The sequence below is a fragment of the Grammomys surdaster genome, unplaced genomic scaffold (genome assembly GCF_004785775.1).
Source record: "Grammomys surdaster isolate TR1022 unplaced genomic scaffold, NIH_TR_1.0 350, whole genome shotgun sequence".
Classification (NCBI taxonomy): Eukaryota; Metazoa; Chordata; class Mammalia; order Rodentia; family Muridae; genus Grammomys; species Grammomys surdaster.
The window spans coordinates 129679-147200 of NW_021604769.1; the positions used below are offsets into that span (position 1 = coordinate 129679).

General features: G+C 35.7%; 1 protein-coding gene across 1 annotated transcript in view; it reads right to left on the reverse strand.

The window, feature by feature from the left end:
- LOC114631062 (fatty acid desaturase 2-like protein FADS2P1) overlaps positions 1-17522 on the reverse strand; it is a 37835-nt gene that overhangs the window by 7332 nt on the left and 12981 nt on the right. The window contains exons 3-6 of the mRNA XM_028779366.1: positions 12910-13107; positions 11109-11210; positions 5010-5135; positions 2071-2131 (exon numbers count right to left, since the gene is read on the reverse strand). Coding sequence (XP_028635199.1) covers positions 2071-2131; positions 5010-5135; positions 11109-11210; positions 12910-13107 — 487 coding nt within the window. The remainder of the gene's footprint in view (positions 1-2070; positions 2132-5009; positions 5136-11108; positions 11211-12909; positions 13108-17522) is intronic.

Consider the following 17522-nt stretch of genomic DNA (forward strand, 5'->3'; position numbering starts at 1 on the left):
CATACCAGCCTCCATCACGTTTTTTTAGAGAATTACCTTAGACTACATATGGCTGCAAATTATTACTCCCTTCCTTTGAGATTTACCTGCTATAACTCAAAGACCAGAGAACCTTCTTTTTGAAATATAAAGAAAAAGAGGAAGAGGAAGAGGAGGAGGAGGAGGAAGAGGAGGAGGAGGAGGAAGAGGAAAGAGGAGGAAGAGGAAGAAGAAGAAGAGGAAGAAGAGCAAAAAGAGGAAGAAGATGAGGAAGAGGAAGAGGAAGAGAAAGAAAGAGGCGGAGGAGAAGAAGAACAAGAATAAGAACAAGAACAAGGAGAATAAGAACAAGAAGAAGGCCCATGCTTTCTGGTGGTACCAGAGACTAGCACCAATAAACACATGTCTGCAAACATAGATACTTTAACTTTATTATACTCATTTCTCTCTCTCCTATTCAATACTTTTAAATATATGTCTTTAGAATTTTGAAAGACTTGCTCTTACCATTTGTTTCAGCTGAGTTAAGCTCAATTGGTACTAAAGTTTCTCTCTCATTTTGCATTAGGCTAGGAATAAAATTTTCCTAGCCATGTTTGACAAAGATATGGCAATGCTTTTCTGTAACAACTTGAGCCTGACTTATTTGTACTTGAGAGGCTTTCAGCTGACATTCCAAGGAAAGGGCTTCAAGAAAGTGTTGATGATTTGTGACATAGGCCTCCTGGAGTGAACTTATAACCAATACTCATTTTGCATAAGCTAAGGGGATACTTTATTACTACAGAGACATGATATTAAGGCATATCACTTAGTCAGGTTCAGTAATAAAAGCCATTTTTGTGTGTTTGTATGAAACTACATATGATTTAAGCTAGTGTCAGCTGTCCTTTGGAATGTGTCACAAAAAGGGTCTAATGCTGGGTACAGGGTGTAGAGGCTGAATCCCAGTGTGGAGGAGAAAGCTGGGATGAGTAGTTCCACCTGGCCAATAATTCACCCAGTGGCCATCTTCAACAGGTATGTTACAAGAGAACACTTGCTGCCTATGTAGGCAAGTGAAAGCCTCTGTTGGCTTCTCAGTCTCATAAGTACTAAATTATATGGCTAGGTAATTATTTATTATGATGGGCTACTCTTATGCATTATAGGATTTTAAGATCATCATCATCTCCTTCCATACTGAGAGACAAAAATGTCTCTAGACCTTGTTCAAATGTTCCCTCATTAAAAAAATATCTTCAGTTGACAACTTCTAGTATACAGGAGGTATTTGTTTCCTTCCTGATATTGGTTTGTTTACCAAAAGTGCAAGTCTGTTTCAGATAAGTAGACTTCCGAGTTACTTGAACACTTATTCATATCACCAGGAGTTTGATTTTGTTTAATGATAATGATAAATAATGGTGTCAAAATTACTGAACTAAATGGTTTTGCTTAGTAGCTTGGCAATATACTGTTCTGCCTACATCTATCTATCTATCTATCTATCTATCTATCTATCTATCTATCTATCTATCTATATCTTTTTACCTTAATCTGTCTCCTATTTATCTATATGTGTATGTATAGACATATCTATCCATCTATCAATCATCTATCTATACCAATCTACCTATCATCTAATATCTACCTATCCATCTACCATATCTACCCTCTTACCTATCATCTAAGCATCTGATATGTGTGCATATGTTAGAGCTGTTTGCTGATCATAGCAGCTACAAACTTTCTTCCATGTACAAACTTTCTCAATGCTCTTGATTTTTGGGTCTATTTTCTCTGGTATCACACTGCAAATGTTTTCCCACCCCTCTTCTCTGTACAAAAATGTTATTATTCTTTTATCTCAATATTGTAAAGATTTTCTAAGACAAGAATGTTGGACAATATGATTAGAAGTCTGCCTTCTGACTCTCTTTTAAGTATATATTTCCTTTCTTGCCCAATACCCAGTCATAGTTTCCCACCAGCATATGTGAAATAAGATCTGTTTATTTTCTTATTAACAAATCAGATATGGGTTGGTTTCTGTGAGACAGTTCCAGTTATGACTACTGATTACAGGAAGAGTGGCTTCAGGAAACTCACCCATGTAGAAGTACAGATGCTGCTTCTCATAGTCAATGTATTTTATTTTCTTCTTGCCATACTGAAAGGACAGAGAATAAAAGAGCCATTATTCTGCAGTGTGTGTGTGTGTGTGTGTGTGTGTGTGTATTTTGTCGGAGAGAGGGAGGAAGGAAAGAGAGGTATGATTTTAGGAGTCTGCCAGTCAAACTTGAGACACTAGAAGAACCAGAAAAGGCTTGGGAGTAAATAGTGTGCTTTAACTGTGGGTAATTCTTGCCCAGATGGATTATTTCATTATTACTATATGGAGCTTATTATAATTTAAAAAATTTATCTAATAAAATATAAAAGTATTTTTCCTTGTGTGATTTTTTAAAATGTTGAAATGTATTCCCTTCATGTGCAATGTTAATTTCAAAATCTATATTTTTGTGGAGCCTTTAAACTCTTCTTAAAACTGTAGTACTTAGACTCTGGCTTCAGTATCAGGGACTGTCTCTCTTTCTTCATCCAATAGATGGTTATTAAGTGTTTTCTTGATAAAAGGGACATACATACTCCCTCATGTCTGTCTATTTTTTTCTTTTATATTCCCATCATGGATTTCAATTTTACTTTACTATTTAGACATCATAATAGTGTATATAATATTTTTATAAATATCACATATAGTTATTCATGATGTGTAACTGTAAGATTCTATTCAAAACCTAGAATTTGATTCACTTTCTGGGCTACTCCTTAGTCAATTTGATCTGTGCTCAGGATACAATGGTAGCAATTGCTTTGTCAGGAGATATAGCATTGGTGATTGTATTTTTCTAGTATGTATCTGACATTCATTGAAAGAATGAGAGAATGATAATTCGCACACACTCTGTTCTCCCTCTGACTTGCCTACAACACTAGAGGATGTGTTAGAATCATTTTATTCAGTTGTCCTTCTCTCTTTTATGTACATATATCTTCATTTATCTAGATAATGTTAGCTAATATCTAGTTAATATCTCCTTTTATTGCCATAAAAATAAAAAATTATGGTGATGAAATAATATCTATTTGTAATTGCTCTCAAGTCTCCAAAAAGCTAGCTAGTGAGAAACAAGGAGAAGGGATGAGGTAGAAGATGCTTGGGACTTGGTAATCATAGATAGACTAATTGAGCAGTACCCTGAAGAACAGTAACTCTCTTTGACAAAGACAGAAGATATAGAGGATTCATCAATATAGGTTAAGAACATTCTGTTTGTAAAAAGGGTCAGAAAGCCTTTAGGAAATAAATATACAAGGAAAAGCTCGTAATTCACAAGAAATACCACTCTGCAACTACAGCACTGAATTTCAGAGGTGGAATAACTGTAAGTCATGCTTTAAACTATAGTGTCTGTAAATGGGCCCACAGGCAGCTTTTAGAATTTATAAAGGTGGCTTCTATATTTGTGATGTGGCAGCATGTATACTAAGCAGAGTTCTCTAGAAGTTGCTTTAGAGGGAGTAAGACTGCTTCATGGACAAACCTTGTCTACTCCAAACGGGATACCAAAGACACCAACATATCACTATCACAAGTCCATAAGCATCAAGGGAATCAAAGATTTTGCAGAGCTATTGTCAAAAGCAATCAATTTGTGGTAATAGGTAACATTTTCAACACACATATTAGCAAGAACCTTTGTTTTCTATTTTGGGCAGAAAATGAATCCCTTAAAATTGAGAAAAGAAAATTTTCTAAAAATTGTGTAATCTTTGGGCTCTGTGTAAGACAGACTAGACAACAAACAAGGATGGAATCACATTTTCTAACTCCCTAAAGTTCTTCTAGGAGACAGAGACCTGTTTGAAAATACGTTATTCTCAGGAGCTATTATTACTCTAGAGGAGGGATAAACCTTTGCTTTAATCAGTATGCCTATTTTGTCTAAGAACCACTCTATTTCCTATAAAAATTTAGTAATATACCCTTTTATGTGGCAGACTCAAGTTGAGACTTTAAAGAAAAATCAATGACTGAAAAACTCAGCATATCACTTCTACCCTCTAGTTTTGTTTGAATGTCCAAATTGTGCATGAGATCATAGACATCATTGGGCAATGTGGTTCATATAAATCAAACACACCAAAATAAACATGAACTAAAGTAACATCATTTTAACTAGACTAGAATGAGTTGAGTTTCAGCATTTAGATGTTTGTAGCCTACCATTAACCAAATGCAATGAGTTATTTTCTTTCAGTGAGCATCTCTACACCTTGCTTTGAAAACTAATGTTGGTCCTCATCACCTGATTCTACTGCTTGAAAATGGTTTATGTTGCCTTAGAGATAGTGATAAGCAATAGAAGTGAACCCGTCATTGGGGTTGCTCAAGCAGGGTGACACAGGTTATTATGTCTTCTGCTCTGGGAGTCTGCACTGGGTGACATTTATGGCCAGAGGGTCATTGCTTTTATAATTCTTTTATACTTAAAACTTCAGGTCTCGAATTTGTGCAAATGGGGAGAGCAACAATACTAACCAACCAGAGCTCCTAGGGTCTAAACCACCAGCCTGGGAGCACATAGGGAGGGATCCATGGCTCCAGCTGTATATGTAGGGGAGGATGGCCTTGTTGGGCACAGGTGGGAGAGGAGGTCCTTGGTCCCATGAAAGCTAGATGACCCAGTGTGGGGAAATTCAAGGGTGAGGAGGTGTGAGGGGGTGGGTGGGGGCACATCCTCATAGAAGCAGGAGGAGGGGGGATGAATAGGGAGTTCCTGGGTAGGGGGAAAATGGGAAAAGGGGATAACATCTGAAATGTAAATAAAATATCCAAAACAATAACAACAACAACAACAACTTCAGGTCTATATCTGGACATTAAAAGGGAGAAAGGCTCTGAGAACCTTTGCGATTATCTTTCTATGATAAGGGACCACTTCCAGGAATATTTTCTTAAATTTGATGGTAGTTAAATGCACCTTGATAGGCTGAGTATCTCCAAGCAGAAAAAGTGGGCCCACATCAATGTCTGGATCTTTGGGGTAGATATTTGGTTTTACATGATGCTGGAAGTGTCGATAATTCCACCAACCAGTTGACAGGCCCTGATGAGAAGAGAAAAATTCATTAACTAATAGAAATTTTTTTCTCCAAGTAAACCTCATTGTTGGAATGTTCAGTATTTTCAAAATGAAAATAAGAGATTTAGCTTCTCTAGTTGATGCTGCTGCTGAGCCACAGGATGACTTACGAGAAAAAGGCAATCAGAGCTTAGGAAGAAATACTTTTCTAATTCAAGAACACACTGCAAGCTAAAAAGAACTCCTGAGAATGGAAGCATAATCTACTCATCTGGAATGGTTACCCTGCCTTCTTTGATAAGAATCTAATCTAAGAAATGATTCTACAGGTAGATAGAGCAGTGAGTCTTATTCCTATTTGACATATAAAGGAGCCTCACAGCCAAGATTTTAATTAGTTCTGGGGGAAAAGTGGCCCTTATGAGACTTCAATGAATATTTCAAAGAATCATGAATCTGAAGTGTTCTCCCTGGAGAACTCTGCTCAGATCATTGTATATCCCAGCTCAATGCTCTCCTATAAAAATAAATGAGAATAAAAACATTTTAGCTGGTACCAAGCTGGAATCATCTTTGATTAAGCTGTTTGTGATGTTTTCTTTCTTACTCTAAGTTTGTGAGTTTTAATAAAGCGAAAGATTTGGAGGCCTCTCAATTTGCTTTCATATATTAGCTTTTAAATGCTGATGCATAGGTTTGGTGAACCACTCATTCTCTTGGAAGCTCAATTCCAACTTAACATGGTGACATTTAGTTCAATGGGTAGCTCAAGGAAATATGATATGCTGGAGCTAAAATATTGGCTATTTGAGAAACCCAATTTCTCCTCAATTGTTTTAATTGCTTATAGAAAATGAATAGCAGTGATATTCTATTACATATTTACCATCTCTTAATAATTAATGTATACATATTATTGATCAGCTCTGTCCAATATAGAAGGTACAGATTTAAGAGACTTTGAAGAAGCAGTAGAAAACATAAAGTCAAAATATTTCACTAATTTTTATGTTGGTCACAGATTTGAGTCATAATATTTTGATTATCATATTATAGCTCTAAGTAGGCAGTTTAGGTATGACTATACAAAATTTAAAATGAATGTGTCATTTAATTTTTTTGTATTTTGGGAATTTCATACATTAATGTTGTATGAATCTACACAATAACTCCCCAACTACTCTTGTGTCCTCTACTCTCCTCCCAAATCCATGACCTCTTTTAAAATTATTCTTGTTACATATATACATATATATGTGCACACTTATACACATAAATACTCATATGCATACCTATACAGCCTACGGAGTCCATTTAGTGTTATTCATATGTATGTGTGCTGAGTGCTGACTACTTGGGTCTGAATAACCTATGAGGGAGCTTGTTCCTGGAGGCAACTGATTCTCTCTCTCTCGATAGCCCTTCATCACATATAGCTCTTTATCTAGGGGTAGGACCTTGTAGAATTTCCCGTGTCCATTTTGTCATATCCACTGGTGTTAATCATTATGCTAGTCTTGTTTAGGTAACCTTCTTATTGGGAGTCCGTGAATTCTTTTTTCTTGTTATGCCTAAAGAACACTATCTAGCAGCAGGCTCCTTGGTCTTATGATGTCATTTTAATGCAGTTTACATATTATTTCTACTGGACATGATGGTCTATACACTATACACCTCAAAGAGGATGAGAACAATGTGAAAAACTTGTAATCATTAGTCCCTCCTTTCCATAATCTTTCTGGAAGCTCTACTATGAGACATCTTGATTATTTACCACTCACAAACATAAAAAGTGGGATGAGGTGTTCCATTTCTCTCCAACACTCTATAACACTTTTACAGTAGGGTTTATTGCTCCAATTCATATATTTCCTGACTGCCTCTGCAGTCACTTCCCAGATATTTCCCCCTAGGATAGCTTATGGTTACTCAGGCTTGTGTCCCATAACACTCTTTCCTACTCCTGTCAAGTTATACTCTTTGGGTTGCATATCCACTCTCTTATTCATTCATTTTTTATTTATTTTGAAGCATATCAGATTCTGTAAGACATGATGTGAGAAGGTTCCCACACTAGCTGTATACAATCTAATGGGAACAGATGACAGCCAAACTCAACATGATAAGAAGTGATTCTTCTTTTAAATTATCTCTTCCCACAGCTGATATTTTGGCCTCTTCTACCAGCTGACTGTACATTTTTAGGCAATGACTACCTGTGGTAACTGGTAACATGGAAGACAGGTTTTAATGCATAGCAGATCAGGGAACAGATCTTAATACCACAAAGCCCTAGAGGTTAGAATGGTGGCTAATATAATGATGGGTGTGATCTTAGCAACCAGTTCTACCTGAATCCCTGTGTCTAGAAAACACTCTTACCAGAGATGAGGGAGAGTTCTTTTTGAGCAGGGGAGGATTTTCACCATCATGTGTGGCTACCTTGAGACAGTTCTATGTGGGTCCTCCTTAGGCCATTCCTTATTCCTAAATTATTCCCTTAGGTCAGTGCAGAAAATAAATCTAGTCTTTGGACTGAAGTAAATTGGAATTTAAATTCTTGCTTGGTCATCTACTAGGTGTGTGAGTTTGGAAATTTCCTCAACCAGGAAATGGACGTAGTTCTACAAAATTACAGGAAGTAACTCCCTGACATCGCTTCCCTCCCACCAAATATTTTAGGATATAGTCATAGGCTATAGTCAGGCCAGGTCATAATCCCAATTTTCCTGCTCCATTATCACTATCATCATACTGTATTCTTATTATTTAGGAATATTCATATGGAAAGAGCTTGAAAAAAGTTACATGTTCATCTCAAATGTTAGGACCAATAGTATCTTTAATTTCATTTTTAAAACCTCTTTGAAATATTTGTACGTATAAAATGAGATATGAGGATGGAAATTAAGTCTAAACATAAACCTCATTTGTCTCATATACACCTCGTCCTGGAGATAAATTTATTCGGCATTTTAAATAATTTTGAGAGGCATGAAACAAAGTTTCATGGAATGGAATTTTCTATTCCGGGCATCATCTTGGTGTTAAAAAATATTTAGATTTTGAAATATCTCATATTTGGTATTTGGATCTTTAAATTAAAACTACTTTATCTGTAATACATGAGAATGCAAAATATATGTAGATATTTCATGGTTCATCTTTTAGACAGTGTATTTGAATGTCTGTATATTGTTTATGCTAGAACATATATATGTACACACACATACATACATGTATACACATAGGCACATATATGTACACACATGCATGTACACATGCATGTGAATGCAGACACACTCAACATGCACACACACACATACACACACATACTCACACACTCACACACATACTGGAGATATGCTGAATAATAACTCCAATGCTACCCATGCTTTTCTGAGTTGTAAGGGAGACTGATGTTAAACCTAGTTTCAAAATTTAGAATTGTAATGATTATAAGAGGCGGGTATGTTGCTGCTTATAATATTCTTTGTCATCTCCTTTCTGCCCACTTTATCATCCCACAAGTAATTTTCTCTTCTGTACATGATGAAGCCTAAATTTACTTTGCTCATGAATCACTCACTGGTTTTGTTAGCAAAAGGGCAAAGCATTCTGTCTCTGCTTTTAGAACTATTTCCCATTTTCTCATTCAAGTCAGGAGTCACCAAAGATAGACATTTCAAATCATAAAAATATCTTTTAGAGACCTAGTATAGAAAGATTTATGTGTAAACTTGGGTTAGTGGGAAAACATTGACTTTAATAGCAGCCAGCAAGGGTGGAACTCACTGGAATTAATTGGTACCAAACCTTGGTAATTGGTGCCAATTACCTTGAGGACAAATGACTTTGAATTCCTGTGTCTCCTGAGCACAAGGGAGGAGACACGTACACTTTACTACCTGAAACTTGTAGTGGTAGGGGAAAATGCCTTTATTTTTATTCTATGATATTTCAAAGTGAATTTAGAAAACTCATCTCGTTAACAATAGTAGCTACAGGTGAGGAAGAAAATATATGTAGAAATTTTCTGATTAAATAAATCTTTTTATACAATATGACAATTCCTTGTTTGTTTTTATGGACAGACATATTTCTAATAAGAACTCAAAGTCAAACTCTATTGCTTAGTCTAGTTATGGCTCCATATGCTGAATGATAGGGACAGTGGCTAAGAACACATGGTTTCTCTAAACTAATCATAGTCTGACTTATAGTCTACCTATTAGTACTATCATGATCAAACATTTTTCTTACTGAGTCTGGATCCTTGTTTTGGTTGTGAAAATGTTGTTCCTAATATTAGCAGCAGCTGACATGACTGTTTCTCGGCATTGTGTTACACATGACACATAAGTATCACATATAACTGACAATAACCCTACAGGTTGAAGATTTTATCCATCCATCTTCATTTTCTTTTCAGTGAAGAAACTAAAGTTCAAACACATTAAATAACTTGTTCAAAGTGACCCAGTTCACAGGAGGTTGAGGTTCAGTGCAAGAAGGTTTGTTGGAACAGTAGTTCTTGGTATTGGCTGTAGGTTAGAATCAGTCGAGAAGCTTCCAGAGAGCTTCACCCGTACTGACACCATAACCCCACTGAAAAGAAAATAAATCAAATCATGTTTACTAGTCTATGCATGCCTAGTTTTACCAAAGATTCTCAGTGTCCTCCAAATGACAGTTCAAATTGAGAAGGCCTACTCTGGCCTGCATTTTTCAGTATTGTGGTATTCGTTTCTCTAATTAACCACTTTCTAGACTTAGTCAACCCCTTTGAAGAATCATTTTATCTGAAAAATAGGTATAAGGTAATAATCATCTCATGAGTCTTACAAGAGCCTCAAGAAAGATAGCTCTGTACTTGGCACCTGGCAACATTCATCATCAAGTTCCTGCCCACCATTCATTATCACTTGCTGCCCATGGCTACTGCTCATTGCTCTCTAATGTTTTGGCTCCAGCATTCCTTTACTCCATTCATTAGTTGCCTATTTTTAATCTGGGAAACCAAGTAGTTATCTCTGAGAAGTAATACAAAGAGACAGTATATTAAGAAAGAAAAAGCAATATGAGTGTGTTCTAGCTTTTTCCAGGAGGCTCTAGCTTGAATGGAAGAATTTGTTTGAGACGTCTTGATGGAAGGACATTTTCTCACCTTCTGAGGCAGAGTACATGGTAAGAAAAATGTACATAGTTAAAGAAAAGCATAGATATAGCTTATATCCTAATGTTACAGGATGCTAAAGGTGAGAGACAGATATGCTGGTCTTGGGATGGCATACTGAAAACTGTCAGGGCCAAAATCCCTTAATACTGTCATACTATCACCTTGGTTCCTTTGTTCCTTCACTCATTCATGTACAGAAGGTTAGTAAAGAACTATGTCCAGAAACTAACTTGATGCTGCATAAGATAACACATCCCCTTTTCAGAAAATAATGTCAGTTTCTATTATCAACTCTTGCTTTTTGCAGAAGTATGAGTTTTATAGTCCTCCCTTTCAACAGAATCACCTAGCCTTCTTCAACTATTCTTTTATCTTATTTGTTATTTGTCTTCTTACATTTTCAGTCTCAGCCTTTCATGATTAATTAGATCTGATGATTTCTCCCAAGGAAAATCTTCATACCCATTCTAAGAAGATTCCTATTCATTATTTTATAGTGGGTATCTAGATTTGAAGGATTTATATACAGTCCTTAGGCAATGTGAACTGAGCCAAATAGTTGATCAGAGAGAGTATCAACAACAACAATAAAAAAAACTAAACATTTTCCTCTTAAACATTAAAATTGATTTTGCTATGTATTTTATGATGTTATACTAAATATTATTATTATTATTATTATTATTATTATTATATAACTTACCTTATAAATACATGTTATAATGTGTTTTGCTGCAAGAACATAAGCAAGATAGAACAACCCCTGCATTAGGGAGTTATATTCAACAATCTTCATCACACTTCCCCACATCCTTTACCTTGAGATGACACATTACAAATTTGTGCATCAGATGGTTCCACTTGGACTTCTTAAACATGGAAAGGTGTCCTATGTCATGCTGTAAAAATGAACTTTGAGCCTAAGAAAGAAAAGAAGGTTAGAGAAGTCACAAAAAAGGAATATCAAGCCCACAAGTAGACGTCCAAGCCTGACAGAGAATATTGGGAGACCTTTGATCTCACCCAAGTTTAGTTTCAATTTACTTCACACATCACCATTGCTATATGCCCCATCTATATATACAAGTGGTTCTTCCTGCTTCAAACTCTTTCATTGTCACTCTTTGACGTTTTCTGTGTTGGAGTAGAAAGACCATGAATAGACATTACTGTCTAATAAGTTTGGGATCTTCAATACTTAAGAGCTGACAACTCTGGTTAAGTTATACAGTAGTTTTGATCCTCAGCAATCTGTCTGATTCCCCCTGGGTATAATGCCAAACTCATAAGACTGCCATGTAATTTATTTACTGTAAAGTGTCAAGTTAATGTTAAGCATCAAATGGATATTTGTTTCCTAAAATTACTCCCTAAAGAGTAAAGAAGTTTGAATTTTTAAGAAATATGTTAATTTAAAAATTCTGGTATCTGGAAACATTCCTCTTCTATTTTTGGAAACCCTTCCTGGGTCGTTCCAGTGAGAGTGAATTTTTTTTCCTGTTTCAGGAGCACATGTTTCCTCTTGCTATTGGTGTTTCCTCCCTTTTACCATGCAGTATATTCAGCTGAGTGGTTCTCTCAGTCCTGGAGACTTCTTAATTTAGGGCAAGGAACATGTGAATTTCCCTTTATATCTGTACAGAGTCTGAGCTCATATGGCACGTGTTTTTGAACACACATACAGAACTTAACAAAGATTTATCAAATGCTCTGCTAAGTGCCAAGTGCTGATGTTATTTATGCTGAAGTGCCTGTGTTATTTTATTCTTATATATTAAGATGTAGTTTTCCCCTTGAAGAATTCATGGGTTGATGTATTTGTGTTAGTGGATTGATTAATGAAAGATAAAGATGGATGTTATATGGCTGAGGATAGAATTTTAGTTATTAAAGTCAGAATAAAACAAGGTGAATAATATCAATTACCATTTATTTAACCATTACTACATGCTAGATGCTGTGCTTTCTTGTTTATAGATTAACCTGCTTAGTTTTCTTCATTATAATTCCATATTTACTGTTGTCCTTACCTAATAGATAAAAGAAATGGAGTCTTAACATGTTGGAAAGCTATTAAAACTCATGAGTCATATGCCAAGATGTGCACTGGCACATCTAAAGAGGATTAGAGAACATTACAGTAGACAGGACAGAAAGAATGTAGAAAATGGAGGATGAAGAAGAGAGCTATGAACTACTGTCCTCTGGATATGAAATACATGTTACACACATGAATACACAGCAGCTGTGGTTACATCCAGTACAAGACTAAGCCAGTTAAAAATTACAGCACCACTCTAGCTGAGAGGCTACTGGGTTCTGGGAAAAGGAGAATGATTTTAATTTGTCGGTGTGGCCACTGGCTGTGTTCCAATGGCTGATTCCACACGCCTGTGCATATGGGCAGCACTAATTGGACTTCATTTAAAAAGAAGGACATGAAGTTGGCAGGAAGATGCAATGAGTGGTACCCTGAGTGGACTAGGAGGGGACAATGAGGAGTGAATATGATCAAGATACGTTGAATGCATATGTGAAGTTTTCAAGTAAAAAACAGAAGGATTAAAAACCTCAAGCTTCTCTCTAAGGCCATTCTCATAGCCTGGGGCAGCTGCTTACCTGGGAGACTGTAAGGAGAAAGGAAATGAGTATTGTAACAATCCAGCCAGTGCCAAAATGACGTAGTATTAGCCATGCTAAGAATTCCAAAATCAAAATCTGTGCAAGGTGGAGAAAGAAGAACCACAGATTGGCACTGAACATATTCATGGCCTCCAACGTCTTGCGCAATTCACGGAAATCTTCAACCAACTGTGGCTGTGAAGTGAACATTCAAGGTTGGAATTAGTTCATCCCGGGAATTGGGAAGATAAATGAATATAAGTAGCCACTTATCAAATTACAAATAAATCACTTTATCAGTATGAATACACTTGATTAAAATTTAAAACCAATGACCATGAAACTTAACTGAAATGTTGAAAAGGTGGGGATGATATGTTTTATGAGCAAGAAAGAATGAGTTGCAATGTGAAAATCTCTCCCAAGCTGCTAGAAAGGGCAGGTAAAAAACAATTGTTTTCTGAGCTGGGGGATGGCAAAGTGAGGGTAGTTGTGATATGTACAAGTCCAATAGTTGCTTTTTAAACCATCACTATTATTTCAATTGATGACCAGGTTGAACTCTGTTTACAGTTTTAGAGAACGTACTGTTCATGAGAATATGTATTACCATAGTTGCAGCTACAGTGTGCAAGTGATTTTCTAGTCATCAGTGATTTACTGCATACAAGTGAATCATTTATAGATTGAGGTAAAGCCAGAGCAATGTGTTCTGGGTAAATTAGCTTAAGGGATAAACTTTCAGAGACCTTCTTAGTGGATTTTTCCCCAGAACAAGACTATCAGCCTCAGTGTGTTTGCTAGTTAGTATGGTTTTGGTAAATGGGTATTATGCCTATGTGCAGGAGTAAGACATGAGCATTAGTTTGCAAGCTTGCCATATTGTACTGGAGGTTGAGCAGAAACATCCTTTGGGTTAATAAGTATAATAGCTTGAAAATTAGAACAGTTCAAAATGTGAGCGGGGCAAGAGAAGAGAAGCAGGGTTTTAGAGATGTATAAATGAAATGTAGAAATAGAAATGAGAGATCTGCAAAAAAAAAATTCCAGACACCAGAAGTCTCATTTTAAAATTCATAGGAATAACTTAAACATATGTATTTATTATTTACAGTGCATGTTGGGGTGGGTTCATATGTCCTATGCTTGTGGAGGTCAGAGGACAGCCATTGCAGAACTGTTTTATCTTTTTTTGCACATTTGTGCTGGTTTTAAGGATCAAACTTGTGATGTTAGGCCTGTTCAGCAAACTCCCGTAACTGCTGAGACACCTTGAAGACACCACAGACATTTCAACAACCATATCATTTACTTATGTATGAATAGCTGGTGCCTAAAACCGTAGTTTTATAATTGGATAGTCAGAGGAATAGGAATAAACTTGCTGACACTTATTTTTATTTTTTACTTTTTGGAAAATTCAATGAAATTCACTCTGAAGCAAAGAGTTAACATTTAAAAAACAATGTTTGCTGAATATTTCATTGGCATCATATATCTTTATTTTCATGAACAACATTCCAATCAACTGGTTTATGCTTCTGATAAGTGTAAGGTTTAGGATGTGGTATTTTGCAAGCAAGATCCTAGTTCTTCTTAGGAAGGTTCAAGGTTGGCCTTAGTTTTCTTTTGTGCTCTAGCGTTCAGACCTGCATGGTTATCTCCTACCAAAATTTAAAGATCAATATATTCATTCATACAGAATGTGCTGTCATATCAAGAAGCTTCATATTCAAAATTCCTTCCTTCTTACATAAGGAGAAAAAGGAAGATATGAAATGAAGGGAAGAAGGAAGTTGGAAGAAGATGGAAGGAGTTTTTGAAGGATTCTGAAATGTGTAAATGACTACACAGTTGATTCCTTTATTCATAGATAAAATATCCAGAAATTATCAATGTATATCTGAGATAAAAGATAGTCACATCTCATAACCAAAAGGACTGCAAAGATAAATGGGTAGATGATCACACAGTTTGAATAAACCAAATAATGAGATGATTCTTTACATACTGCTCAGAATAATTGACAACATATACACTATTTCTTTCTAGAATTTTTGAGAATGCTTTTGGACTTTGATTAATTATAGAGCATTGAAATAATAGAAAGTGAATCTTGGGTAAAAGGGAGGTACTGTGTGCTGTTTTCAGCGACATACATTGTGGATTCATTTCACTGGTGAGTGTTTTTAATCTAGATATAAAAAGCCTCTACATGGGGGAGATGAATAGATGAATAAGAAGTATCACAAAACCTAGGTTCTGGGTTACACAACTACCAAACTGAAATTTCAGAAGTAGCTTATGGAGCCTTATGTAGGCCATATTTGTTTAAATATATTTCCTAATTGCTAATGGCTATCACATTATTTAGTGTGTGTGGATGTACCTGTAATTGATGGACTTATAATGCTCATAAGCCCATATCCAACTCCCATCCAACTTGGAATTCTGGTGGCCATAGATGGTTTTAATTAGCCTCTGATATTAATTTGTCTCTAGGATTTCTCCAGGCCTTTTCCATTTTATTACAATTAGACAGAGTATAAGGTCACTGAAATTCAGAAGAGCAACTGTCTCAAAATAATTAGCAAGCCAGTGACAGATGCTGGACTTAAGCCCAGCATCTTAAACCCTCCTGATACTCAATTTTACCAGCTTTTAATAGTAGTAGCTTCAGTAATTATACAAATATAAATTCATAGTTAACTTAAAATTTCATAGAAAAACAATGGTTTAGATAATGATAATCTTTCAGCTCTCAGAAGTCATTTGAATTTGCGTTGTCTTTTGGAAACTCTTTAAGAATGACAACCTTTGCCATTACTTTTAAACTTAGGATCACCAGCTGAAAGTGGTGGGGACATGTGTGGACATTTGTAAGTTTTGGTTCTACCACCACTATGTTTATAATAATGTTAATATGTTTATTGTAGAGCATTTACTGTGTTCTAAACACTATTTCAAAAAAATGTGCTTTTTTTCGATTACAGTCCAAATAATTCAAAGATGTGGTGGTGTGTCACCATTGTACACAAAGATACTGGGCTACAGTAAAGTCTGAGAGTTGGGCTAAATGGATTTGAGATGATCAGGGTTAGGATGAGACTCAGGTCATCCACTCGCAGAGTCCAGTCTTCTAGATAAAGTAGTGCCACCAGGCACACAGCTGTGTACAAATGCATGTGTGCAAAGTGAAACCAAGTATTACTCCAAGATATGAACACAACGTTATTTAACTTAAAGTGGTCTTGTTTTCTGAGTTATCTACTCAGTTTTTAAAGAGTGAATAAAGCTCTTTATGTACTTCATAGCACTATATGACTCAGTACTTTGTATAAATGAGTTCTTATTGCATATCAGACACATTTAAGTTTCTACGAAAATAAATTTCAAACAAGTGAGCCATCTGTTATTAAATAAAACCCCTTTATATTTTATGCAATTACATCCCAGCAAAGTATTAATCATGTAGAAACATTAGAAGACTGTATATAAAACAGCCGAACTATTAAAGAAAGAATAATACCTATCTTAGGGTATAGTTAACAAAATGGGGCTAGAGAGAAGTGAGTTCAAGTCACACTTCTTTGATAAAGTAGTTGTGTATAGACAGTAATTTATTCTTCATGAATTAATTAATTTCCCTAAACATAAAAGGGCAATAGTTAAGATTTATTTGCATCTTCCATCCAACTGCTAATTGCTGAGTTTTTGCTGCATGTCTGATCCTTTGTAGGCACATTGGAGGACAAAAAAATAAATGAAGCAGTATTTGTTCCCATGGAACTTAGCTTAGCAGGGTTTCAAACATACAATAAAAAGCAGCCACAAAAGTAATGCCATGTCTAAGTTGTCTGGCATGAATTAAATGCTTAGAGACATAGAGCTTATATTGGATGAAGCACTAAAAATTCCATTGCTTTGTTCTGAGAATAAAGTATGATCCTATTTCATTATATGTATGTATAAAATTATAAAAAAATAAAATATATTTCCCTAAGAAAAATATGAGTTTTGAAATATGCAGAATATCACAGCTCATGCTGGCAAAGATATGGAGTAAGAGGACATTACTCCATTGATGGAGGGAGTGCAAATTTGTGCACCCATTATGGAAATTGCATTTCCTCAGGAAGATGGGAGTTGATCTGCCTCATGATCCAGCTATACCATTTTTGGGCATATACCCAAAGGATGCTTCAATCTATCACAGAGACACTTGGTTAACCATGTTCATTGCTGTCCTATTCATAATAACCAGAAGTTGCAAACATTCTAGGTGCCCTTTAACAGAAGAATGGATAAAGAAAGTGTGGTACATTTACACAATGAAGTGTTATACTGCTGTTAAAAAAATATTATCATGAAATTTGCAGGCAAATGGATGGAACTAGAGAAACAATCATCCTGAGTGAGGTAACCAAAATTCAAAAAGATAAATATGCTAACTATCTACTTACATGTAGTTATTGGTCAGTGATAACCAAGCAACAATCTACAGAACCACAGAGAGTAGGTATAGAGTAGAAGTTTAGAGAGAATATATAGATATTGTCAGGAAAGTGGAATGGAATAGATAATAATGGACTAATAGGCACGGAGCTAGA